The sequence below is a fragment of the Asparagus officinalis genome, chromosome 5 (genome assembly GCF_001876935.1).
Source record: "Asparagus officinalis chromosome 5, Aspof.V1, whole genome shotgun sequence".
Classification (NCBI taxonomy): Eukaryota; Viridiplantae; Streptophyta; class Magnoliopsida; order Asparagales; family Asparagaceae; genus Asparagus; species Asparagus officinalis.
In genome coordinates, this window is record NC_033798.1 from 125,280,107 (window position 1) to 125,307,094 (window position 26,988).

Genomic DNA, 26,988 nt, shown 5'->3' on the forward strand with positions numbered 1-26,988 from the left:
GGTTCAAGATATTAAATATGCACATAAAGAGTGTCAACATTTGAATCTGTGCACTAACCGTGAAATCTAATGATTCAAAGGTTGATATTCATTTGGTACATATTTATTGTCATGAACCGAAGTGCAATTGTTATTTTTTCGTCGTATGCACGAGATAATTCAGAGTAACTTTATAAAAGCTATAAAAGCTGCGGATGCCAAAACACTTATCTCCCCCTTGCGCTTTCAACAGGGTGGTATCCATTTAACAAAAAAGGGGCCGAACAGAAACCACGGATAATGGGCTGATACTCAAATATGGGCACGACTACCCATTATAAATCCGACTCCTCTGTGGCAGCATCCACTTAAAAACTTTTTGCCTCAAAAACTCTTCGCCAATCTCATCCGCACCTCTCTCTCTCTCTCTCTCTCAAAAACTTTTTGCCTCAAAAACTCTTCGCCAATCTCTTCAGCAATAGCCGGTTTGCATGTCAAAATCTTAGCCAATTCTCAGCGCATATATTGCTATTATCATCCGTCTTCTCGTCATATTTCAAACAACAATCATGACAACTTGAAAACTACCATAATTTTTAACATTCAGCTTATTTCACAAACCACCATGTCCCAAGCAACTATCTCGAAAGTTTCAAACAACTGTAGTAGTAAAGAAAACAATCAATTCAGTGCTTAAAACAATTTCAACCATGAACGCCCAGTTACAATTCACCAGGCTGAGAATATAGTCACCTGGTTCTCCTACTACCGGAATGGATGGTGGAGCTCCGGTAGGAATACAAGCAGCACCTTCCTCTCCAGCATTGAGACATAGAGCCTCAGCATCTCTTACGATCTCGTCTTACATCAATGCGACCACTGAGCTCGTTTATGAACTTCGACAGAGTATCAAAATCCGTCTGCTCCCCTGCGATCTTACTTCGGCACTTCTTCAAGATAGCAACACATACGTACAAGTGGAAGTGCTCATATGGATGCTGCGCCCTTAGTACCTCCCATAGACGTGTTACTCGCTCGAACTCAAGTTCCCTAGACATTTCCAGATGTGATAAGGCAACCAGAGTTACATAAAGCACAGACTAAAAAAGTGACATATGAACTGTGGCTGATTAAATCTTTATTTTTGGTTATGGATTATACAAAATGAGAGGTTAGTCATACATTCAAGGATATCATGGTTTGAACAATTCAAGTCAGCCCTTCTTACCGATAATTTTGGTGCTCTCACCATCCATAAGTATCATCAATAGTTTTCTCTGATAACTCTATGTACCTGCTCATTATTCCTCAATTCTAATTACATTAACAAATGACCCAAGGCTCCCAACCCTCAACAAAATATCATCGTTGAAACAGTTCTCTTTTTAGCTCCATGAAAGAACAAGTAACTTTTACATCCTGCCATCTACCTGATGTCAAGCCTCTGCAAGTTATAGAACACCGTGCCACTCAAATGACCCATGGTTGGGTAGCCAAGTATTGGAGAAATATGTAAAAAAGAGAGAACACCAACTCTCTGCACATGTTAAGGGTTCTTTAAACATAAGTTGTCTGATATTTCAGAGGAATATTAGCATGCTGCTTTCTGAGATAGTCACAAGTAAAGAACCCCTGTAGACCACAAAATACCCCCATATAGGAAATGGAAATGTTAGCACGAAACACTAACAAACACAACATCAAGATAATTGTCTCTGTCTATGCTGGATTCAGTTTTAATATGCTTGAGCATCTTTCTTTCGCAGATGAATGTAATGTTTATAAATTATCTCCTAATTTTTTGAATGACTTGGTTACTTACGCCTATTACCTGTGAGTTGTGGGCATGAAACGAAATGATCCCACCTCTATCCCAATCATCATGTGGAATTTTACATCAAAGGGAAGAAATTTTTCTGCTTCCTTACAACAAGGTCTACTTGTACTCGTCGTCTGCTTAGGATCTCAGCGGTTTACATTTTCCCCTACTCCTACAACACCAGAAGTTTAGCTGTTTAAATCTGTACTTATGCAGTGGATGTCAATTAAGGAAATGGCAGCACAACCTTTTGCACAGAAGCATGAGCTGCTGCGTTACATGATTAACGTTGGTTTGGCAGTATGAGTTTCACAGCTCAAATTGCATATGTCTCAGCAATAACCATATATTGACCGACCTTGCGGTTAAAGCTGTCAAAGGACCCTTCCACTACACCAAATCTCTTAAGTTGTGATGAGGGCTGAGGGTTGTATTTTTATACTCTATCACACCCTATAGGCTGAGTGCTCTTTATGTGGGGCCGAAACCTGGACTCGCACAGTGATTCATTTTTTTTTCTTTTGTAAATCAGCTTTAAATTTGCGGTCAGTGAGAGTTGAATCGAGGTTGATCTAAAACCATGTCAAAGAACCCTGCCATAGACCAAAACTCTGGAGCTGTGATGAGGGTTCAAGGTTTCACTTTTATACTTTAACAAAAGCATTTCATGCATCCGATAGATAATTAAATGACCCATGGTTGGGTAGCCGATAGATAACAAAACCAACTCTCACAAGGGTTCACGCCTAGAGCCTTGGCGTCCAGTACTCATTTCGTGGTCATGCATTTTGCCATAAGAAGGAACGCTCTCAAGTAGAATAACGCTCCTTGTATTTGAAACTTCATTCAAAGTGATCCTTAACGTGTAACTTTCTCTGTTCTCTTTTTTCTTTTCATTTTTTCATCTCACATTATTTTACGAAGTTGCACCAAAATGAAAGCAACAGGGTTCCAATACATGTTAAGGGTTGCAGATCAGGATTTGACTCTCCGAATAAGATATGTTCAGGTCACCAACTTTACTGACACATCAAATATATCATTCTAGACTTTCTAGACGGTTGTTATTTTTTTTTAATGGAAAGATGATTGCAAAACTTAAGGCCCCATTTGGCATAGGGTTTTAATGAAAGGATTAAGAAGGTTATTCCCTTGTTAACCTTCCAAACAATAAAAATCACAAATGGATTAACAAACCCTTGCCAAGGGTTTAATTCCTAGTTAACCCGTCAAAGCCGCATATTTGATAGAGTGATGAAAGATGTTGACCGGAGAAAATTATATTTGGGTGAAGGGTAGGATACTTTGCAGGAGGGAGATTTGTTAGTGTTCTATGATGCCCATGAAAACACTTCATGCGCTCTACACAAGGTAACACTAAGACATCATATACATTATTTATAACATTATACTACATAAATTTAACCAATTATATTTTGAAGTAGTTCATCATCAAAAGTCATTCTTCAAATGGCGCTCGTGTTTTTAGGACAATATACACTGTTTATGTAATTTTTATTCTTTTCAATAAATTAACTTTAATTTTCTATTTTTAAATTGACTAGCATAATGCACGTGCTTTGCACGTGGATATTTTATAATTTAATATTTTATTTTTTAATAAATTAATATATAAATATTTTACAAAGTTATCTTATTACACTATGATTAAAATATTTAAGTTATACTACTATTAGTACTTATACTATTATTAACATACATCTAATAGTTATTTAAATTTGCTTATTGTTATTATGTTATTAAAATTTTTATTTAAGAGTATAATTATTAAATAATAACGTAATCGTTGGTTTAACGCTATTGAAATAACTAAACCATTTATATTACTAATATTTATGTTTTGTACAAATTTTATTACAATATCTATTAAATAATGGAAATAATTTTTATTATATGACTTTATGTTGTAAAGAACATTATCTTGTTCGATAATTAATATCATCTTAGCAATAAAAAATTAGACGGTATAAATTAAAAATACTATAATTTAGGAGAAATACTTTATATAAAAATATTGGATCCTTGAAGTTTATGAGACATTTACTTTTTAACAAAAAGTGTTTTATCATAAAATTTAATGATCCAATATTTTCATATAAAGTAATTTTCCTAAATAAAAGTATTTTAATTCAGAACGTCCAATTTTTATTACTAAGACGATACTATAATATCGAAAAAGGTAATATTCCTTACAATATAAAGAATCAATCCATATTAATACTATTATCAATAATTATAATTATGTACAATAATTTATTAAATAAATAATTTTGTTATTTCATTAAAATTAATAATTCATTATAATGAATTATAATACATTTATTAATTTTATTATCATTATAAATTATTAATATATTCTAGTGAATGACCAAATATTTTAGAGAAAAGAAAAGAAAAGTATATGTCTCATAAATTTCAAGGATCCAAAATTTTTTATAAAAAATAACCCCATTTATACCATTATTGATAATTATAATTATGTACTATATAAATAAATAATTCTTTATAATAACTATCATATATTTATAAAATTTTTAATCATTATAAATTATTAATATATTCTAGTGAATGACTAGATAATTTGAGAAAATGAAGACACACATAGTTAATGAGAGGTTATGAATTATTTAGCTTTATGAATAATGGTATAATGTGTGTTATAAAAATTTTGAGAGGGTAAAAAAGGAAATCAAAAGTTTTGACATGGGTATTCTCTTTTATAAGTAGTATAGATTATTATTAGCTTTTCAATCAATATTAAAATAATACAAAATGATGGTATTTTTATAGGTTAGATGAATACAAATTCTAGTTGAATTTATTTGAATATAATACTTATCGGAAAAATTTCATACTTTTAATAGGGTTAGAATTGGGATTTTTTTTTAAATTCAGAAGAGTTAACCTCCATACCCCTTCCTTGCCAAACACAAAAAAAGTTAACCCCTACTATTAACTATCTAATCTAAAAATGGAATTTAATTATTTTTAACCTCTCATAATGGGTTAACTAAGTTAACACTTTTCCTTGACCATCCTCTCTTAACCTCTTGCCAAACAGCACCTAAAGAAATGAAAGTTCCATATCAACTTATAGTTCTATGTTAACATCAATAATTTTTTGATGTTAACCATTTTCAAGCATTTGATATACCAAGAAAGCTAAAAGACCTATATAGCTCGCAAGGTTGGACAAATAATCAATCTGAACACACCTTTTAAACTGTATAAGAATCCAACGGAAACAGAAGTAGTTAAAGCAGTCTTCTGCTGTAAGTAGTTGTTCAGTGGCTGATCTAGAAGCTCCACCAGCTGACAATGGAAGATGTTCAAACAAAATCAGGATATTGCAGTTCACAATCTTGCGGGAAAGCTCAGTAAATGTTGGATGAAGAAAAAAATCAAAATAAAACCAGATGCAAGAGAGATGATTATGATAGTGAATGTCTGCCAAAATATATGGAAGAAAGGTAAATCCTAAAGATGTTTCAGGCAAAGCACCATAATCTGGTGATGACTCCAATGAAGAGCAAGCAGCATAAAGTATAATGCATTGACATTCAAAGTCCTAAGGATACCAAACATGCATATAGCATTAAATGTAAAATTATTTGGTACATCATTGGCCTGCAAAAACCATTTGCTTAAGCTTTTGGATTAAGTGTTGTCTTCCAAATCAGGACACCATTTGCAAGAGGCCTTTACAGTTGAGGGCGTTAGATGTTAATATTTCATGGAGTGCATTTTTGGTGCAGAAGCCATCAGCATAAATCAGAAGTGCTTATTTTACACATACAATCTTTCAAAGGACATATATATCATTTAAATAAAAGTTCAAAGGCCTGTGCTCTTCAGGTTATATGCGGCCTTGAAGTTGGAAAACAATTTCCTGTGAACCTTGTCTCTTTCCCATTCTCAAGAACTAAGTTACCAACTGATCTGAAGTGTTATGACATCGTTCATAAAGTGAAAAAAGAAAGCTTGGAGGATGCTGTTATCTTCCAACCTATGCTTTTCCCCGAACAAAGATCAACTAACAGCCTGAACCACTAATTTATCATTTCCTCTGTTCCCTGTTTCTGTAGAGAACCTTGAACTAACTGCATGACTTCTATTTTTATCCTGATGTCTGAATGTGTTGGACCTGTCTGTTAGGTTATTTCTTTGGCATATTTACAGATATCTTCATATTTCAAAAGAATTAAAAAAAAGTCTCGTCTCTTCTTTCAAACCATTTAACACAATGAAAAACACATCAAGACATCCACTGCATTGACTTCATCTGATGTATAATGACTTGTTCCTTAACTAAAAATAATGTGCATTACTTGATCATACTGAAGTACACTGCCTCCTAGTGTAGTTGAAATCTTGCATGTCAAAAATTTAGAAAAATATGATATGAAATTTAGCTCAAAAAGAGTATGTAAAATGACATGTTGCATTGAATTTTTCCCCGGCAATTATATAATTTAAAGACAAATATGTCACATCCTATGGTAGTTCAAGGAAAGAAAGAGATGAACAAGTTGATATAAACATAACAAGCAAAAGTTTAAAACATGGAGTAAATCCAAGCTGACCTCTGATGAAGGATCCACGCAGCTGTCTACATACTTCTTATATGAAATCTTAAGCAGCCTATACACTTAGTGTGACAGAACAATTGGCATATGCTTATAATGCATGACCTCACCTTAGACAATGCAAAAAGTTGAGAATGCATGCCATTCCAATCACGATTAAAGTTTAGTCCCAGACGTTCATGAGAGCAAGTGAGCAACAAAACACCAGAATGATTCTGAGTCATCTTCCATTACAAATAATATCGGTGACAAGAAGTCGCTCATGCCCTGAAGGTCAAATTGATATCAGTCTCAAATATTACAAGATTTACAAAAGAATCCTAGCTAAAAGTTTTTCATCATGTTAACTTCTATCGGTTAAATTGATATCAGTCTCAAATGTTACAAGACTTATACAAGAATCCTAGCTATATTTTTTTCATCATATTAACTTTTATTGGTTAATCAACATGAAGGAAATATGCAATGCCTAGAAAAGATTGAGAAAACAATACAAATATTAAAGTAGATCATTCAAAGTATAATATAGTGCTAATGGAGGTGCAAACAACAACGAGATTAAGAATGACAAAAACAAATAACCTACTAATGGACAAGTCAACATATAAGATTTTTTTGTGTGTAAGGGTGTGGGTATGTGTGAAAATAATGCAACTGAAAAATCCATGGTCTAGAAGAATAAGCTATGCTGTTGTCTGGATTGACAACCGGTACATTACTAGAATTTATTTTCAAGAATTTGAAAATGCGTTCAATGAACTAGAATCTTACCTGACAATAAACAAAGTCAAAATTGTAAAATGAGTATCTCAGTGGTACATCATGTAGGCATATCCTACGAGGGAATTTTGAGCTAGCCTAGAATGAGCTAGTATCTCACCTGACAATAACCAAGGTCAAAATTGTAGAATGAGTATGTCAGCAGTACATCAAGTAAGCATCCTACATGGGGATTGTCATCTCCATCAAAGTATGAGACAGATCTATCACTTCTCACCTTCACAATGCACACGAAAGGAAAATATGAGCATAATAAAGTACAGTGCATAGAAGCTAAAATGCTGCCTTTGGTAAATTACACTGAAGGAGTTGAAGGATTCAGAAAAGTGGATTGGAAGAACCATTACAATGTCCTTTTCAATTAGGCCTCCTCTCTCCCTAAACTTTGTAAACCATCTCGCTTGTGTTGCAGAAATGTTCTGTAATTTTGAAGCAAGCAAGTGAAAGACAGAAAATTTCACGACCAATGAACACGCGGAAGGCCAAACTTTTCAAAATAACCTACCAAGTCAAATTCATCAATCCATGTACATAAAAATAGAATTAGTATCTACATTTCACTATTTAGCCACCTAAATAGGTCCAAACGTTTTCCCTCAAAATATTGACAAGAAATGAATGCCTTCTCTTTCCACATGTCACCCATGTGATATTTATGCATGATTTATAGCAACAGTAGTCTTCTTGACATAACATGAACCTCATGAAATTAAGATAAATGGTAAATGTGATAACATGATGAGTTGTACAAAAACCTAAAATCTATATCGTTGTGCATAACCAAATGATAAACAAATAAAAGAGCAGTTTCAGACAACACTTCTTTCTACCAAAATCATGTTAATTTTACATGAGATTTGATGAGGATAGGATAAAATTAATGAGGATTTGCTGTTGGATAATCTAATTTTGTTTGCAGCTCACGAAAACGAGGGAAAAGGAATGATTAGGCTGCTGTTTTGCAGTACATATGCAGCCAAACAAAGAAGGATGGAGGCTTTCTTGAAGGCTTGATGGAGAATCTATTCGAGGGTCTTAGGCGATGATCGTTTGGCTGTCTTGTAGGCTTGCTGTTGGCTGGTTTTAGTTGCAGCAATAAGATGAAAACGAGTCTGTTTCTTGGATTGTGAGGCTGCAGGGAAGAATATTTTTTGGTTCCCTGGGGTGCCATAATATAAGTAAAGAGGGTGGAAAAAGAAAGAACGAAAAAGATAATGATTGGGCCCCTTCCCTCCCTGGCATTGCTGGCAATAATCTATGGTTGAAATCACTCACAAAACCCTCTTAAGGAAATCACTCCCAAAATCAAACGTAAATATACTTTTACTCCTCCAAAAAATCTCTGCCGTACATGAAGTCATAACCCCCTTTAATAGAATTAGAATAAAAAACAAGTAACTGATTCGACTAACAAATTCAAGCCTATCTTTAAACCAAAATCAAACAAATGCAACTCTATCCTAACAGAACAGATAAAATCGTAACAACTCTATTTTTTTCCAGTCCGAAACAAATCTGATCTTTGAATTAATCACTATCTTATATTTCTTAATTGCTTCCAGCCAGGTTCTCTTAAGCTACTCCAACCCTCTAGCTCCAATAATTACAATCTTATCATTTCTCCTAATTTATGCATTCATTACTCTTTACTGGACATTCACAAACCTCAATAGGTTTTCTCTCATTTGATCCTCGGAAGCAAAGCTCTAACCTCCTATGAACGCACACATTTCTTATACATATCTTAATGTAATCCACGCGTCCATCATAACATCATCTTTTTCGCTACATTTATTCACACATGTTGTTTCTTAATTGACCGATATTGTGATCTATACGCAATATTATAACTTTTATTGATCCCAAATTGAAGTTATTTAGGGGCTGTTTGATTCGTGGATTGCATCATGATGCATCTAATGGATTTTGAAAAATCCATACTCAAAATCTTGTTTGTTTGAATATCTAAGAAGATTTGCATGAGAGATAATCCAACCAAATTTTGTTTGGTTGCACATGAATTTGGTTAAGGATATGTGACTAAAATCATAAATCTGGTTAAAATCAGCATAATGTTAGGGAATTACATTTGATGCATCTATCCTACTTGGCAACCCCAAATCCATAATATGATAAATCCTGACAAAACAAAGTATTGCTAAAAAACCATGATTATTAACTTGTGGGTCTCATTTTTCTAATGCAAGGTTGCTAAATGCATGGAAACAAACAAACCCAAACTTTCAAAAGTGTAAAAGAACAAAAAAAAAATTCTAATAACCAAATAGTTTAAAAAGACAAACCTGCCACTGTGACTTTATGATTTCATATTCTGATCTCTTAACTGTTGCAAGATATTCCTGTTCAGCAAATGTCGAGTCATATGCCTGTAACCCAATAAAAACTTACAAATCCGGAAAGTCCGCAGGTCATCTACTTAACATTCTATATTAGCGTTATGTACATAACATGCAGCAACATACGGGCTGTGAATTACACACCTCCTTCCTCAGACCATGTTCAACCCCTCCATAAAATATTCTTTTTCTCAAGGCCTTTGAATCCATGATTCGTCTTTCAGAGTCTAAAAAGACAATCCACTGCCGGAAACATTCAAAAACAAGTATTAAAAAGGGAACACAGGTGACTCCAACTGACAACAAAAGATTTGTTTTGACTTTTGAGAGCCAAGAACATTTAACATGTGCAGAAACAAGGGAAGGCACTATCTTTGGGTGGATAAGTGAGGCTGTAAGAGTCTTCAATCTTCATTACAACAAGCAAAGAAATTCACACAAGAAAGGTCCTTTTTGGAGAAAGCAAACATCTCTGATGTCCATTGTCTCACCATTGTTTTATCTTAAAAAAGAATCATCTTCTGCACTATTCATAACAATTTCTGACAGAATTGTCAGGGACAAAGGAGCATGACAGAACTTGGAAATTAGACCAAATAAGTCATTTATTGACTAAGCTCATATGTTTCACGAGAATTATTAGTTCACTTGATTCATTTCAATGATTCATTTGAGTGAAATGGAAGCTCTAGCTTCAGTTAGAAGACAGTATAGAAGGGCACATGCTGCTGCTGTTGGGCAGACAATATTTTGAATACTGGGGCTGGTCAGCAGATAGATGTTACTACAGTGCTTTGGATATTTAACATCCTTTCAGATAAAGATGTCTATGCTACCAACCAAGAACTGATCCCAATAAGAGCTGGCAACATAATATAAGCTGACAGCAGATGGGATTAAGACAAGGTTGTCGAGTTTATCCATTAATAGCATATTAGCGGCGTAGTACAGTTATGGGTATGTGTTAATACGTAAGAAATGTCAAATGTATGATCCCTAAAGATCACAAATTTCCAAATGTATATCTAAATCTCCAATTATTATAAATTGACAAATAAAATTGAATGTTACAATACGTAAGAGACCACCAATACTATTTATCAGCTTTAGAATTAATATGTATATTCGAAACAATATCTCTTCAACACCCAAAGGACGTTGCCTCGGTTTAACCCGCATTAGATTTAGCCCATCAGACTGTGAAAAAAAACTCATATGTTATTAGTTGTACCCATGAACTCTTGAGCAATTAAACAGAATGATTCATAAATGAAACAACAATGAAAGCCCTAATCACCTAAAGATGAATAGGAGCATCCATGTGCAAGTCAACTTTCTTATTTCAGCCAGGTGACCAACCAGCTGCCAGATCAATAGTACTTTCATGCATCCCACAACCATTTTACTTGGATATAACTTAATCCAAAATACCTTGATGATATATTTATACATGAAAGAACTCCATTTAATTGCAAAAGATTGAATAAAAATTGTACGTTGATAGTTGAGAAGAAAGAAAATGCAGAATGAAATATCTCTAGTCAGATCTACATTAAAACTTCATCCAAAGAAGAAAAAAGGAGAACGGTACCATACTAGAACTAGTATCAATTACCATGTATTGCACAAAGGAGAATAGGGCGACAAAGATCCAATAGATTTCAGTAGTATGTAAGGCTCAACATCATCCAAATCTTTTTCCACTGATATAGGATACACTGTTAACAAAGTTCTGAAGTTCTGCAAAGTAATTTCCTATTCCTTTCACTTAAGAATGGGGGCCTTAAAATGAATTCTAAAAGGTCATACTGTAAGTAGGGTATTGCTCTATTAATCATAAGCTCACACAACAAATGGCTCTACACTGGTGGAGTCTAGATGACAGGGAAATTATGGCACTTAATGTTTGCGTAAACGAGATTGCTGATGCTATAATTTGGATTAACAATTCATGTTAACTGTTCCAATACTTATGTGATTATCTATTCTAGGTTATTTTGCGGCCATCACATACATACTGCTTCATTGCTTCTCATAGCCCGAATCAAAGTTGTGCTTCATATAGTCCTTCATCCAACTATTTCCACATCCTCAGGTTTAGAACTTTTTCTCCAAATTTCTACGCAACATTCTGTAGGGTCCTGTTTTGCTTATGTATACCAAGTGTAGGATCGTGACCCTTAAGAATAGAGTGCGCTCTTATAAAAATCTGCGGAAGCTTTACACTTAAACACTAGAGGGTGAGTTTGTAAAGTATATTATAAATTGCAAAGAAAGAATGGCAATCTCAGAAAATAAACATCACAAACACAAGCATGTATACTGGTTCCACCTCCCCGGTGTACATCCAGTCCCCAAGCAAATCCCGCTTGAGATTTCCACTATGATTTTGAAACCTTACAAAATCAAACGCAAACCTGACCAATTTACAAGACCATGCAAATTGCAACACCAATTGGCAAGACCATGCCAATTGCCACCCAATCTCTAAACCAAGAGATCAACCCTCTCAAACCCGAGAGAAATCCTTTTTGAAGCAAGAACACAATTGATCCTATAAGCCTTGAATGTGTAGTGAAGTGCTGCAGTGGCTTAGGATACTTTTAATTTCTGTAGAATTGCCTAATGATTTGTTTTTGATGAAAGTATATAGGCAATTTCTGAAACTCCTCTTTTTCATAAAATCAGAATTTTTTTCACTTGAAAAATTGCACAAAGATCAAAGCTTATGGGTATGTATATCTATGCAATTTTTCTGAACAAATAACCTATATATAGCCCTTGAAAAGACAAGTTTATAAAGTTTAAAAACGGCTAAAAAACTGTCAGAAATTCAAATTCTGAAAACTGGAAAACTGTCTCTTGTAGTCGACTACCTATAATCTCTATTAGTCGACTATACTGTAAATTGACAGAAACATGTATTTGAGTTCTATACATGAGTAGTCTACTACTATTCTAATTAGTCGACTACTAAGGTTAAAAAATTCAGTAAAAAAGAGTTTTTATAATTAAGTTTTAACTACTATTCTAATGGTTAACATAGGGGATTTCTATAGTTAACCAACACACTAAGCCTGTGTTAGTGTGTTCTAAAATTGTGTGTGTGTGCGTGTGTGTGATCAAGGCTTGTACAAAAATTCTAAGTAAAGAAAAATCAAATTACATTATCTTTTGTTCTTCATTTTCTTCACTTCAAAATGCCTTGATATCCACTTGCACTTGTACATATTCTGATATTGAAATCTGCATATGAAAGTTAGTGCACACACAATATAGATTGTTATCATCAAAACACTATCATGGAGATATGATAGTCAACACATTCATCATCTCTCCACTCTCAACAACTGTGGGTGTCCTCCATCTAACATCTACAATGGAATACCATTGTGAGTTCAACTAGCAAGCTTATCAACTACGGTTGCCCCTTGATTTAAGCCTATAGAAAAGGAAACTATCTGCCTCTCCAATTTTTCTGACCATGATTCTCCTCATCATACATTGCTAGACTCTTGTTTCTCTTCCAAATCAATTAACCATGTTTGGCATAAGTCTATAGAGAAGTACACCATACTAATATGCCTTAGATGATCCATATATTGGAGTTGGGCACAGATTACTGCAAGGAAAAAACATGTTAAAGGTCTTCGGATAATGCAACTATCAAGGGCATACCTATGAACTACTAGTCCCCTTATGATGATGTCAATCATCTCAGTTTCAAAATCAATGAACCATTGCTACCATCAAGTGCCTCAGCACAAACTACAGAAAACTGAGAGACTTATAATCCTTTAGATACCAACTATCAAAGACATATAACACCTACCAAAGTAACCCAACTGCAGACATAGTAAAAAACTTGGTTTGTGATCTACCGCTAATCCGCTATTCACATTTGCCAATGTATTTGTTGCTACGCCTTTTTTCCCTTGTGCTCACTTAATAAATTTGTAAGGCATACAATGGATCTTCAGAATTAAGGATTGATTACGCAAATAAATATATGCACCCGCACCAGTTGTGCTCATATTCTCTTTAACATAAGATATAGAAATAAATGTAGACCACATTGAACAAACCTAAAAGACGCCTAGTGGTTCCAGAACTGGACATACCTGAGGTCAAATGTACTAAAAAAATTGTGTTGAGATCAAGATGCAAGTGCACATAGATATAGAAATAAAATGACCACATTGGACAAATCTAAAAGGAGTGAAGGGTTCCAGAACAAGATATATTTGAGGTCAAATGTACTGTAACCCTGTTGAGACCACGATGCAAGTGCTAAGGAAAGTACGCTAATATTGTCCTGTAAGAGATTTTACTATATCATCGCGATGTTTACTTATTGCTAAAACACGTGTCAAGAGATGAATATGAAGTTACCTCCAAAGTATTCAAATTCTCCAGGAGTTGCTTGTGTTTCATTTTGTAGACAGACAGTTTCAATGACTCGAAAAGAATCCTTCTTCTTTTTTTTCTCGTAAGCATCAATTTCATTACTTTCGTGAAAGATATTTGAAGCGGTTTCCCAAGCAAACTCGGTCAGTAGAGAAAATTTCTCTAAAAGCTGAAGAGGAATGTCATGAGCAGGATCGTTAACTCTCTGCTTGTGCCTTCCACCATACTCTGAAGTACTGAAACTCCCATCATACTTGTCCACATCAGGCCTCTGTGAGTCGAGTGAAGAAACTGAATTAGTTAAATTTTGCAAAGTTGCCTCTTTTGCGATGGAAAGAGCCCTTGGTAATGCCAGAGATGACAAGCTTCTCTGCATTATAAATAGAAACAGCAGCAAATTAACAAATTGAATTCCAAGGCCATTAATTCAAAACTATTTTAGCATCGTGATAGTAAACATATAGATGAAAAACTTGTTGCAGAGATGACAAGCTTATCTGCATTATAAATACAAGCAGCAGCAAATTAACAAATTGAATTCCAAGGCCTTTAATTCAAAACAATTAGCATCATGATAGTAAACATATAGATGAAATACTTGTTCCAGAAAGTGTGACAGTAGTATACCAAGAAGAAAAACATACTCCTTGAAAAGAAAAGAAAACCATGCCAAACATCAAAACATTTACGGGTAATATCAGTACCCCTAATGCTCCAACCTCTTTCTGTGCCCAAAATTTTGGCTATAAGACACCACCGGAAGCTTGCTATACCCTGTATTTTGGGGAACTTGCCCAATCTTAACACTATACAGGACTAGCGTTAAGGATTTTTAGTTGTATATATATATAATATATATATATATATATATAAATATATATAATATATATATAATATCATAATATATATATATATATTATATATATTATATATATATATATATATATAGGGAGAGGTTCTAATAAAAACCTAGAGAACTAAAAACCAATCCTAACCCTCCAATCTATCTAATCCAATGGCCTACATTTCGATGGCAGAATTGTAAATATAGACACATTTAATACACATCAGCTGTAAAAAAGGGTAAAATTGGAACAATTCACTACATTAATGGTGGCTGGCAACATTGGAAACAATTCACTACATTAATTGGAACAATTCACTACATTAATCCAACACGTCCTTTAATACTCTCTTTTACAGCACGTCCTTTAATACAACACGTCATTTAATACTCTCTGTAACTCACTTCCATCTTCTATCAAGATTTGATCTTCCATCTTCGCATGAAGAACACAGCAACAATTCATTAAAAATCATCCTAACCATCCAAGTTTTCGCTGGAGTGAATCTGGATTCACTCTATTGAATCTGGATTATATTGAAGCTCGATTCATTGGAGTGAATCCAGATTCACTGAATTGAATCCAGATTCAGTGGACTGAACTCGTTATCAAACAATAGCAAATCTGCAAAAATAAAAAACAAAAAGAATAAGAAACTTATGGTAAAAAACAAGCTATAAAATTTTAAACCATGATAAGATTTCACATTTTACAGCAAAAAGTTACGATTTTTATGGTAAAAAACAAACACCTCACATAACTGAATCTGGATTCACTGCAGTGAATCTAGATTCACTCATGCGTTTATTTCTTCGAAATTACAGCACATGCATTTATTTCTTCAACAATTCATTAAAAACCATCCTAACCATCCAAGCTTTCGCTGGAGTGAATCTGGATTCACTCCAGTGAATCCGGATTATATTAAAGAATAAGAAACTTATGGTAAAAAACAAGCTATAAAATTTTAAACAAAAAGAATAAGAAACTTATGATAAAAAACAAGCTATAAAATTTTAAACCATGAAAAGATTTCACCTTTTACAGCAAAAAAGTACGCTTTTTATGGTAAAAAACAAACAACTCACATACTGAATCTAGATTCACTGTTGTGAATCGAGATTCACTGCAGTGAATCTAGATTCACTTATGCGTGTCTTCGTTTTTCAACTGGTTTCTTCAAAAAACAAAAAACTTTTCAGACTAAAAGGTGAAATATTTCACCTTTTACAACAAAAAGCTACGATCTTTAAGGTTAAAACTAAAACTTTTAGACGAAAAATCAAACAAATTTTATAAACTTACCATTAAAGCGTCAAAATAATTTAACAACGACAAAGGTTGAAGACAGTGGTTGAAGATGAAGGTTGAAGACGAAGGTTGAAGAAGACCGTGGATAGGGAGATGTTGAAGACAGAGAGAGAGTTGCTGTGATTTTGGAGAGAGAGAGAGAGAGTGAAGAAGACGAAGGTTGAAGAAGAGAGATGTTGAAGACAGAGAGAGAGTTGCTGTGATTTTGGAGAGAGAGAGAGTTGCATGGGGAAATAGAGAACTCAATAGAGAAGTATTAATGACCTCTTTAGTGGGCTGCTTATTTTACCTAATTACCCTTATGCAGCTTTAATCTCAGCCATTGGATGAATCTAGATCCAATGGAGAGGATTGGTTTTTAGTTTTTAGGATAGTGAGGTTTTTATTTGAACCTCTCCCTATATGTATATATATATATATATGTATATATATACATATATATATATAATATATTAGCACATATTAGATATATGCTAAAAGATTTCCACAGTCGCAATGATCTACGAGAAAAAAAGGGTAAAGTATGCACCTGAGAGGATCCTGAAAATTATTCACAAGAAAGACATTTGCATCATCTGATGACCTGAAAAGGCATTCTTAATTAGAATTGACAATAACTAGCCTGTTGTGTCTCCTCAAAAAAAGACGTACAGAGACTTTCAAAGCCAAAACCCAACTTTCAACTTGTCCATACACGCATGTCTATGAACCAAAGGTTTTGATACCATAATGTGCAGCTTATTTCCTCTAGTAAGTAATATTCATATGCCAAGGTTGAAGAATAGTAATCTATAAGATTGAAGAAACTTAAAAGAAGTGAAACCAACCTGACAATAAGAACATGCTGCTTTAGTGCTGCAAAACATTCTCGAACCCCTCCACTGTGGAAATCAAGGGGAGGATATGCTAGTCCTGCATTTTAATCCACATTAATAAAGAGATACCTCTAGCTTCAGTAGTGAAAACAGAAGAAACAGACAATAGAATGTGGCTAAATACTTAGAAAGATCAAACATCACTATGTGGTTATACAGTTTCATATGCTGATAGAACAAAAAGATGATTCGAGCAAAAATATTACAAAGGGTGTTATTATGTTTATCATGGATTGTAAAATAGCATGGTGCCATGATGGCCATTGCATCATCCTACTGGATGAGGCACAGTACTCAATTATATGCATTAGTTAATTACAAGACATTATTTAGCCAAAATACATGAATAGCTAAGCTCAGTTTCATAAAAGTTTGTAATTTATGTAAACCAATGCTAATATTTCTAATAGGCTTCCTGTTAGATATAGGTGCCCTGCAGGCAATTATTGTATATTGTAACAGGACCTATATGTATATAACATCCTTGTTCGAAATGATAGTATGCTATTTTGGTCAGATTTATCTGATGTTCTAAATATACAGATAATGTCCTTAGAATAAATACTAGACTATCAGACATTTCGGATAGTGATCGTAATGAAGAGATCTGATTAGTCGGTACGTATATTCTAAAATGTTCCTAGTTGATGAAGTGTTGAGATAGGACATCATCACTTTTTGTTTAGACTAGTGTATACTTTATTTCTCCTTTTGAAGGAGATGATCAATCTCTTAGATCATTGATGTGAGACATCAAGATACAGTATACAGGTGACTCATTAGTGAATGAGTTGACTGAACGACTCGCCGAGAACATCTAGTTGGTAATATACTTAACTGTCAAATAGAAGTTCTCAAGTGATATAGTACATAGTAGTCTCTTGACCTGAGGCATGAGTGCAATATCTTATATGTCAGTAAAGATGTATTTAGACTTTTACCTAACCACAGTTCTTATTGAATTGTGCATAACGGTTCTTGTTGGGTACATCCCGAGACATAAGTAGATATTGAGATGCCAAGAAGGCATTCGTCTCTCCCAGTATAGGGGTTGATGTCATAAGATTGTTTGATATAACTATAGTCTGGAAATCCTTGGCCAAGGTGAATAAGATAAACTGAGTGTCAGTTTGATCTTATAGGTTATGAGTTTAATATCAATAAACACTAATCAAGCTATTAGGGTTTGACAGTTTGCCATACCCTAGGCTCAATAGTTTGACATGGTTTGACGAAGAGACCGGACTGTACGGTATTATCATTGAGTGGTCCTGATAAAATTGGATAAGCATCTTGCAGACCTTTATCACAACTTATACCCGGGTGGTCTTCATGTGTAGCTAGCACCTCTGTTGTACTTATGGATATGATCCACTACCGAGTTTTTTAAGTTGGGCCCTAGAGTCACACCAAGCGCGTACTTGAATCCTATGAAACACAATTTATGGAGTGATGCGTATGATTGATACGCATATATGATTTCTTCCGGATACACATAAACGGTTATGTATATCGGTAAAATCGGAATGCTATGTGCTTAGGAAATGAATTCCAGTATTTTTCCCATAAAGTTAACTTTTAGTCAACTAGTTGACTTTTTGGTCAACAGTTGACTTTTGGTCAACTCTTGATTTATTTGGTCATATAGTGACTAATTAGTTAAAGATTGGAATAATACTATATACCGTATTTATGAAATACTGTATTAGTGATAATAATTTGGTATTCTCATTTATGAAATACACATACCATGTATAATGAGTCATGAGATGAGTCACTTAGTGGTATGGTTTGAGCACATGGTTTATTAGCACATGGTTTTGAAATGTAATGATTCATAAGATGATTCATTGCATGACTCACTTGATTAATCATTAATTTTTGATGATTCATTGCATGACTCATAGGATGAGTCATTCATATCATGAACACATTTCACTCTATAAATATGAGCTCTTTTTCTTATGGAAAGGTTAATGAAAAATTGGCTAAGTGTTTTTTCCATAAGAGAATAAAAGAGAGCTCTCCTCTTACTAAACTTTAGCAATCTTTGAGCAAGAGGAAGTAGTAGGATTTTAAGAACCCCGGGGTGGATATCTTGCCTTGTGTCTTAAGAAGACTCCCATTTTATCAAGCTCACCTGAAGACTTGGAGATCCACTACAAGGAGATTTTCTACTACAAGGAGCAAGAGCTAGGGGTTATTCGATCTTCCATCGAATCACGCTACGAAAGTATGACTTTCTAACTCTTGTATGCTCACTTTATAATAAGGATCATGTTAGATTTAATTAGACGATCCATATGAATATTTCATGCTCTCTACATGCTTAGTATTTTTGTACATACATGTCTTCCGTTGTGTATTATGCATGTAGACATAGCACGATTTCCTTCACTTCCAGCTAAACATGGCAACTTGCCTAACAGCCAGTTCAAAGCTAGCCTAGTTTTATCAGTACAAAAGGTAATGATTCTTCCACATTCTTTAGACACATGATTGCTACTCATATTTGCAAGAAAACCAAACATTTCTGTCTTTGTATAAAAACGAGATGGCCAAATAGAAGAAAAAGGCTCCATGGCCATTGAAAGAGAAGTGAGGAAATCAACCTTTACAAATAGGTCATTACAGTGAAACTAATGTCATGCCATCGACCTAGTCCCGACATTATAATGCTGACCTAAGATCCTAAAAATAGGGTGTTAAATTTGTAAACCAGCACCATAACATGCTCTGTGATCACAAAATTCACTACTATGTCCATACTATCTCGTGTCAGAAAATAGTCCTTACACTTCACCAAATACATTTGCAGAGCTCTCCCTCCAAATCAACAGTTATGGAGCTAAGAGACATATCACCTTCTCCAGTGTCTAATCTCAGCAACACATTTTCATGAATCTCTTCAATTCTTTCATGAAGCAATATGATCACTTATCACACTTCCCATGCAATCCAGTACTGATCTAATGTTTACTGTATGTAAATAGAGTTTTCACAAGACAGCTAGTGCAAAGTTTTCATAAACTTTATGTCCAATCGAATACCATAATAATGTTGACCTTGCAATTGAATGTCATTTGTCACTTTCTTTTATAACTTTATATCGTGTACAAAATAATACTACGTTCAAATGGTCCAGTAAATGAGAAAGTGTTTGTAGCAAAATATTCATGAATATAAATGGAGAAGTCCACATGGTTGTGCAAAAAACCTGTTTATTAGTGAAATCTCACTCAAAGCGTTTAGTTATCTCATAGATGAGTGGAGTGTTTGTAAAAACCGGTAGTATAAGTGAATTGATACGAAAAGAAAGATCCAAAAGAATTTTTCCAACAAACGAAGTGTTGTGCGCGGCGGAAGCTTCGAGGAGCGACACGAACAATCCAAGAGATAAACCACAACCAATAAGCAAATCACAATCACAGCAAGAACAAACGATTTACGTGGTTCGACAAGTTGTCTACGTCCACGGGACAATGAGGGGGGAGTTCTTACTATTAGAAATCAAGAGAATACAAATAGAGTTACAAATGTCACCGATCAAACCCTAAAACAAAGCTCTAGATCTCTCACAAATCTCCCATAATTGGATGCAACAAACCTTTCCAAAAGACTGCTCAAAATCGTCCTTGCTTAACCCTAATTAATCAGGTTTAGGTTATATATCAACTCAGAAACGAACCGGGTCAAAATCCAAAGCCCAGCCCAAAATCAGTCTGCTGTCAACCGCGACGGTCGACCGCGCAGGTCTCGCGGTCGACCGCATCTCATCCCGAGACCAAAAACACCTACAGGGTCCTCGCGGTCGACCGCCACGGTCGACCGCCTTCAGCTCCGAGTCCTAGTGGCCTTTGTGCACGTTCGCGGTCGACTGCCAGTCTGCCTGGCTGATTCTTCTGCTGTTTTCCTGTACTCTCTCGCCATTTCTTCACGAAGTGATACTAATAAACAAAGTCATTGTACCTGATGATAGGGCAATGATTATGTATTGCAAGCCAAGTGTAGGGGTATGCCTACGGACAGAATGTATATCACTTAACAGCACATCCTTGACAGTGTACAGATCTCTACCTGAAAAACAATTTCCCATAAGGAAATAGTATGAGCACTCACATATACAATTATAATATATCAAATCTAAATAGAAACTTCTAAGGCAACAAGGATCAAATTGCCTAACCTTTTGCTAGGGTACTCGAGTTTGAGTTGTGTCCAAATGAGCGAACCCGACCATAACTAGGCTTAAATGGCATCCATGGCTACGAACATGAAAATGTAATTGAATGTTCATTAGGTAAATATCAACTGTTCCTCACAAAAGATAAAGTGTAAATGTTTTCCCTCAAATGACAATAGAGTTAAAAACGTTACAAAAATCAACAGGAAGAATGCAAATAGGCGCTATTTATAGACCTAAACTTCACTGAACAATCTCCCACAAAAAAGGAACAAAATCCAAAGAATAATGTGCATCATAATTATCTCGACCTAGAGATACTGATCAAGTTGCTCTAACCACATAACACCGAATCAATCCTATTCTATCCCCAATTAAAAAAAACGTTCAAGAATTCACACCAAGAAAAAATCCACAAATTTTACCCAGCAGCACTGAACTTTAATAAACGAACTCCAAGCAAAAGTGTTCAAAATTATCTCGAGCTATATAAACTGATCAACAGTATTCTTACCACAGAACACCAAAACAATCCAATCCTAACCCCAATTTCACAAAAAAAAACACCTAGAAATGAAATCACTTGAAGAATTCATACCAAGAAGACATCAGGTTCTTGCTTGATGAGGCGCAACCGATCATCAATCCTCTCCGATGCAAGCTGACTTGGATGGATCGCGACGTTAACCTTCGAATAGACGATCTCGAACTCCGAGCTCTTGTCGAATCCGCTCCTTTCGACCGAATCCAATCGAACACCGTCGCCTAAACCCTAGAAGTTTTCGCAAGAACGAATTAATCGGGAAAGATTCGTAAAGATCTGCAGATCGAATTATTTGGGGTTTGGGGTTTGGGGTTTAGGGTTTACGTTACCTGTCGTTGGGAGGCGGCGTAATCGGAGTCATCGGCGAGATCGAGCTGCTCCGTTACGATTTCTTCTTCTTCTTCTTCAATGAGCATCGCGAGCGGGAATGAGAATTGGGATTTGGTTGTTTACAGAGAACCACTTGCGTTTTTTGCAAATTACAAAATTAGCCGCTGATTTATGAAGAGGAGTTCACGCGTACTAGTTTACCGTCCGCGTATAATTTACGCATGCGCGTATAATTTACGGTTATTCGTACAATTTACGGATACAAAACTCACCTATAGTGATCCAAATTTCATTTTCTAAGCACTAGACCTTGTTTTATTTATACAATTATAATTGGAGAAATTTTTAAAAAATATTCTTTATAAAAAATAATTAGCTGCAAAAACTCAACTTTTAAATACACATGGCTAATAGTCTTGTGTATTTAGTTCTCGGAAATTAAAACTTAAGCATTTTAGCACAAAACGACCATTTTGACCTGCATAGTAAGATGATGATGATAACGTGCAAACGTAATTCTCGCAAATTTAAAATTAACATGTGCCTATCAAACTGAACCACAAATAGCCACAATATATCGTCCTGTATATTAAGCTACTCTGTTTAGATACTACTAGTTTTTATGCATGTGCATTGCAAGTGGTTAAATATCATAAATATTTATTTTTAGTTTATTTCCTTACTAAAATTTGTTGATAGTTTTTGCTCACATGTCTCTAAAATTTAATATTGTTATTATTTATCTTTTTTAATGTTTGTTTGAATGGGCTACACCAAATTTTAAGTTTCATGTTGATAATATTTGAATTGACACGAAACCAATGTGAAGCCAATTTGAATACTCATCTTATTCGGATCAACATGAAATGAAGCTTTACCTAGGGAAGTATAGTGTTGCAAGAGTAAAAAAATACTTGAAAATAGCATTATAATAGCAAGAGGATTAGAAGTGACTAAAATGGCACAAAAGGTATGGATTTATTCCTAATCATTGATAGACTTTATTAAAAACCATAAACGAAATATTAATGTTAACTCTAGTATAATTTTATATGATAAAAGTGTCCACAAAACAAGTATATAAAAATATTTAAAAAATCATGAAAATATCTTCTAAATATTCCTAATTTACTTAAAAAATTAGGCTATTCTATAAAATATTAAGAAAATATTGTCTTTTTATTCTTTCTGTTTTATTTTCTATTGAGCCGAGATCAAATCTTCTTCACTTTTATCTTTTTCTAGGGTAATTCTAGAGTGGTGTCTTCATCATCTACGTCGATTGTGATATCGGGTTGGACATGGATTTCCCGCGCTATTATTTTTCCATGGGCTCATTCATCTTTTATCTTCTCATCTAATTTTTAAAGTTATTTGAATGAGAAAAATGTTAATGAGAACAAATGTTAATTTCATATATGTGACAATTTTTCTGTGTTTCTAATTCTTTACTTAAGTTAGGGTTGATCTATTTTTTTCTTTGTAATGAATTCTTGTGTTGTGTACCCAATAAGAGTTTCTACTATGTTAAACAGTGTTACCTTTGCAATATCCTAAGTCATCAGAGATTCTACAACATTTATCATTTGGACACTCGTTATTAACATATATATCCACCTTCTTACTGCGATCTTTGCAAGTGTAAAGTCACTGCTCAAGTCTATTATAATTGATAGTTATCTTTGTCTTAAAGGTGCAATAGTGTATTTGTATATTGGTAAATTTTAATTAGGTCTAATTGTGTGAATTATAGAGTAGGTTTTTTAAGATCATACATCTTTCGAATGTTGTGATGCCTGCATAATATTGCTAAGTTATTTTTTTTTGTTATTTTTGTAATGAGTCTTGCTGGAGATGCTTTTATTTTGATAGCTTGTTCTAAATGAGCCCTACACATTCACTTAAAAATGTAACATTTTTTGTTTATTGTGTTATATGGATGTTTACTTGGTTTACTTACTATTCTCTTATTTGTTTAGTTAGTTGAATCTTTGGGTTTATATATATATATATTGCAGATTTCCCCATCAAATTTGAGATGGATATAAGGTGAACTTTATGTTTAGTGGTCTTTAATAAGAATTTTTGTAACGAACTATATTACATGTGTATCTTAAGTTATGATATGTAAGTATTATATGTATATATTTTGTCCACTATAGTGATTTTCCACATTTTGTCTGGCTTGGTAAGTAAGAACTATGTGGATACCCATTTGTCAATTATAGTGATTTTTATTCTCTTGTAAGGTTTGTTTTATCTCGTAATATAGTTGATCAATAGCTTCATGTTGTTACTATAGCAAGATCATATGTATCTAATTATATAATAATTTTATGATTCCTTTAGTATTTAAAGAAAAAAATATGAAATTTTATAAGACTTACTAATATTTCTGGCATCTTTTATGAAAAATGCTTCTCTGATAAGAAATTTTTGTTTAATATGTTCCCAATGGGAAATTAGTTGACGCTTCTTTAATAAATATGTTTCTTGTTAATATCAATTCAAGTGATTCATGTAAGTTTATGAATTTTGGGTTAATATCCTTCACTTTTTTATTTAAAATCAAAACAACTAGATCCTTTTGAAGGATATATCTGAACTTTTTAATAGTTTATCCATACATAAGTCATTGTATTTTTTTAACCTATGAATATTATTAATGTCAAAGATTTTTTTTACCCTATGAATATTACTGACATCATAGAATAATGTTTATTAAATAAAATCAATTAATACTAAGCTATTATATTATAGTCTTTTATCAATTTTAAGTGATTTAGTTTTCTATCAATTAATACTACCTTTGTATTTTTGATACTCCAACCTATGAGTAAAATTATATGCAATTACTTTTATTTAGACAATGATATTAAATTCTAATCTATCAATAAAATTTCAAATTTTATTATTTTTGTAATTTTTAACTTTTAAGTGTGTTTCTATAATTTTTAAAACTTTAAGAGTGTTAATTGTAAATTTTAAATTGGGTCTGCTACTAATTTTTAGATTTTATGTTTGTTGTTTTAAGTTTTGTTAAGTCATATTTTTTTGTGTAATTTTGAATTATTGGGGGTGTTTTGTACAATTTTTAAAACTTTTTAGTTTTTTAACAATAATTCATGTATTACAGTATGTTAGCTACTTATTATTTCTTTGCCTTTTTATTATCGTTTAAATTTATTGGTGTTTACATGATATTATCTTTCTTTATCATCCATGAGGTTTAATTGATGTGACTACGGTGGAGAAAAGGGAATCTATGTTCAAGTCCGATAGTAATCTCTAGAATTCATCTATGTGCTTCATAAGTTTTGAGAGTGTTTTTTTTTATGATTTAAACTTTTGAGCGTGTTTCTATAACTTTTAAAATATTGAGGGTGTTATTTATAAATTATAAATTCTTCAGAGTATACTGTTAATTTCCAAATTTCATGTTTGTTATTTTAAGTTTTGACATGTGATGGTGTTTTGTGTAATTTTGAATATTTGAGAGTATTTTGTGTAATTTTTTAAAAAATTAGGGTTTTTTGTTGTTGTTACAATATTTCATGTAACTTATTAATCTTATTTTTTTTAATTATTGAGCTTTAAGTAATTCACGTGAGATTAAGATATGATAGAATTATGATTATGATAGATTAAAATTTAAATAAAATATTTGAAAAAGTGAAGGGTAATATTGACCAAGAAAAGATTTTTCTGAACCCGTGCTTTTATAAAAGACTAGTTCTTGTGCACGTGCAATGCACGTGGTTAAATATCAAAATTATTTTTTTATTTTCTTACTATAAAATAAGTCAGATTTATTTTGAGTTAAAATCTATAAATATGGATTATTATATTTGCCATAAGTTTTATTTAAACATTTTTAAAAAAAAATATGAAATAGATGATTAATATTGAAAATTTCTTGGGGTTAGGAATAAACAACTAACAAGTTTGCAGTGGAAAATATGTGAACGTAGTACATTCTTAAGAATTATTAATATTTACTTAGTTTGTTTATAATGATAGGATCTCATTATTAATTAATTACAATGCTTAGTGCATTATTTTTTTTGTTGGATGTTCAAGGCAGGCATATGACCCATGTGAGTCCTCATCACAATGAATGTTATACAATTTAAGTACAAAGGAAAAAGGAGAGTTAATCAATGGTGTAGTTGATGAGGGAAAACTCCGGCAGTTTAATTTGGTATGTGGATATATAATATATGGAGATGGAGAATGATGATTTTGAAAATAGTGGGTGTGTGTGGGTAATTAATATGGTTTTTATTTGTGTGATTTTCTTCGTTCATTTTCAAGATATCTGTGGTCCTGTGGATATATATATATATATAGTTATAACATTGATACTCTCTTTTGGTTTTGTGGAAGAGTTTGCGTGTTAAAAAATTAAATTATCTAAGCCCACACATGAAATTTATTTTAACCAACAACCATATGTAAATATTACAGTTGGCATTGAGATCTAAGATTACATATTACAATTGGCATTGAGATCTAAGATATGTGTGAGATTCTCTTTGATTTTTATACAAACAATATATATTTAAATAATAATAGTATAATTAAACTTTGTGATCTAAAAAAAAGATCAAACATACAATATAAGTAATTACTTTAAAATAATCTAATCTAGTATAATAAGAAGAAAATAGATAAAAATAATGTGAAAAGTATTGTAATTTCATAATTCATAATTTTTAAATAATCTAATCTAATCTAATTAGAAGAAAATAACAAAGACACATACATGTTAAAAGAGATGAAAATACTATGAAAATTGTTGTAATTTCTGATCTAAAAAAAGATCAAACATATAATATAATTAATTATTTTAAAATAATCTAATCTAATTTAATAAGAAGAAAATAGATGAAAGTGCTATGAAAATTGTTGATATTTCTTAATATATAATATAATTAATTACTTTAAAATA

At 33.1% G+C, this 26,988-nt stretch overlaps 1 protein-coding gene across 1 annotated transcript; it reads right to left on the reverse strand.

Moving 5' to 3' along the window:
* Positions 418-22,168, reverse strand: LOC109841143 (GTPase-activating protein GYP7-like). The gene is given in 19 exon segments (XM_020410019.1): positions 418-841; positions 843-1,029; positions 5,035-5,086; positions 5,089-5,131; positions 6,516-6,584; positions 6,586-6,672; positions 7,286-7,402; positions 7,533-7,604; positions 9,489-9,589; positions 9,683-9,787; positions 10,682-10,739; positions 13,935-13,956; positions 13,958-14,317; positions 16,635-16,688; positions 16,933-17,017; positions 20,950-21,057; positions 21,167-21,245; positions 21,762-21,935; positions 22,037-22,168. Coding segments are annotated over 19 exon segments (2,070 nt in total). The 5' UTR covers positions 22,124-22,168; the 3' UTR covers positions 418-631.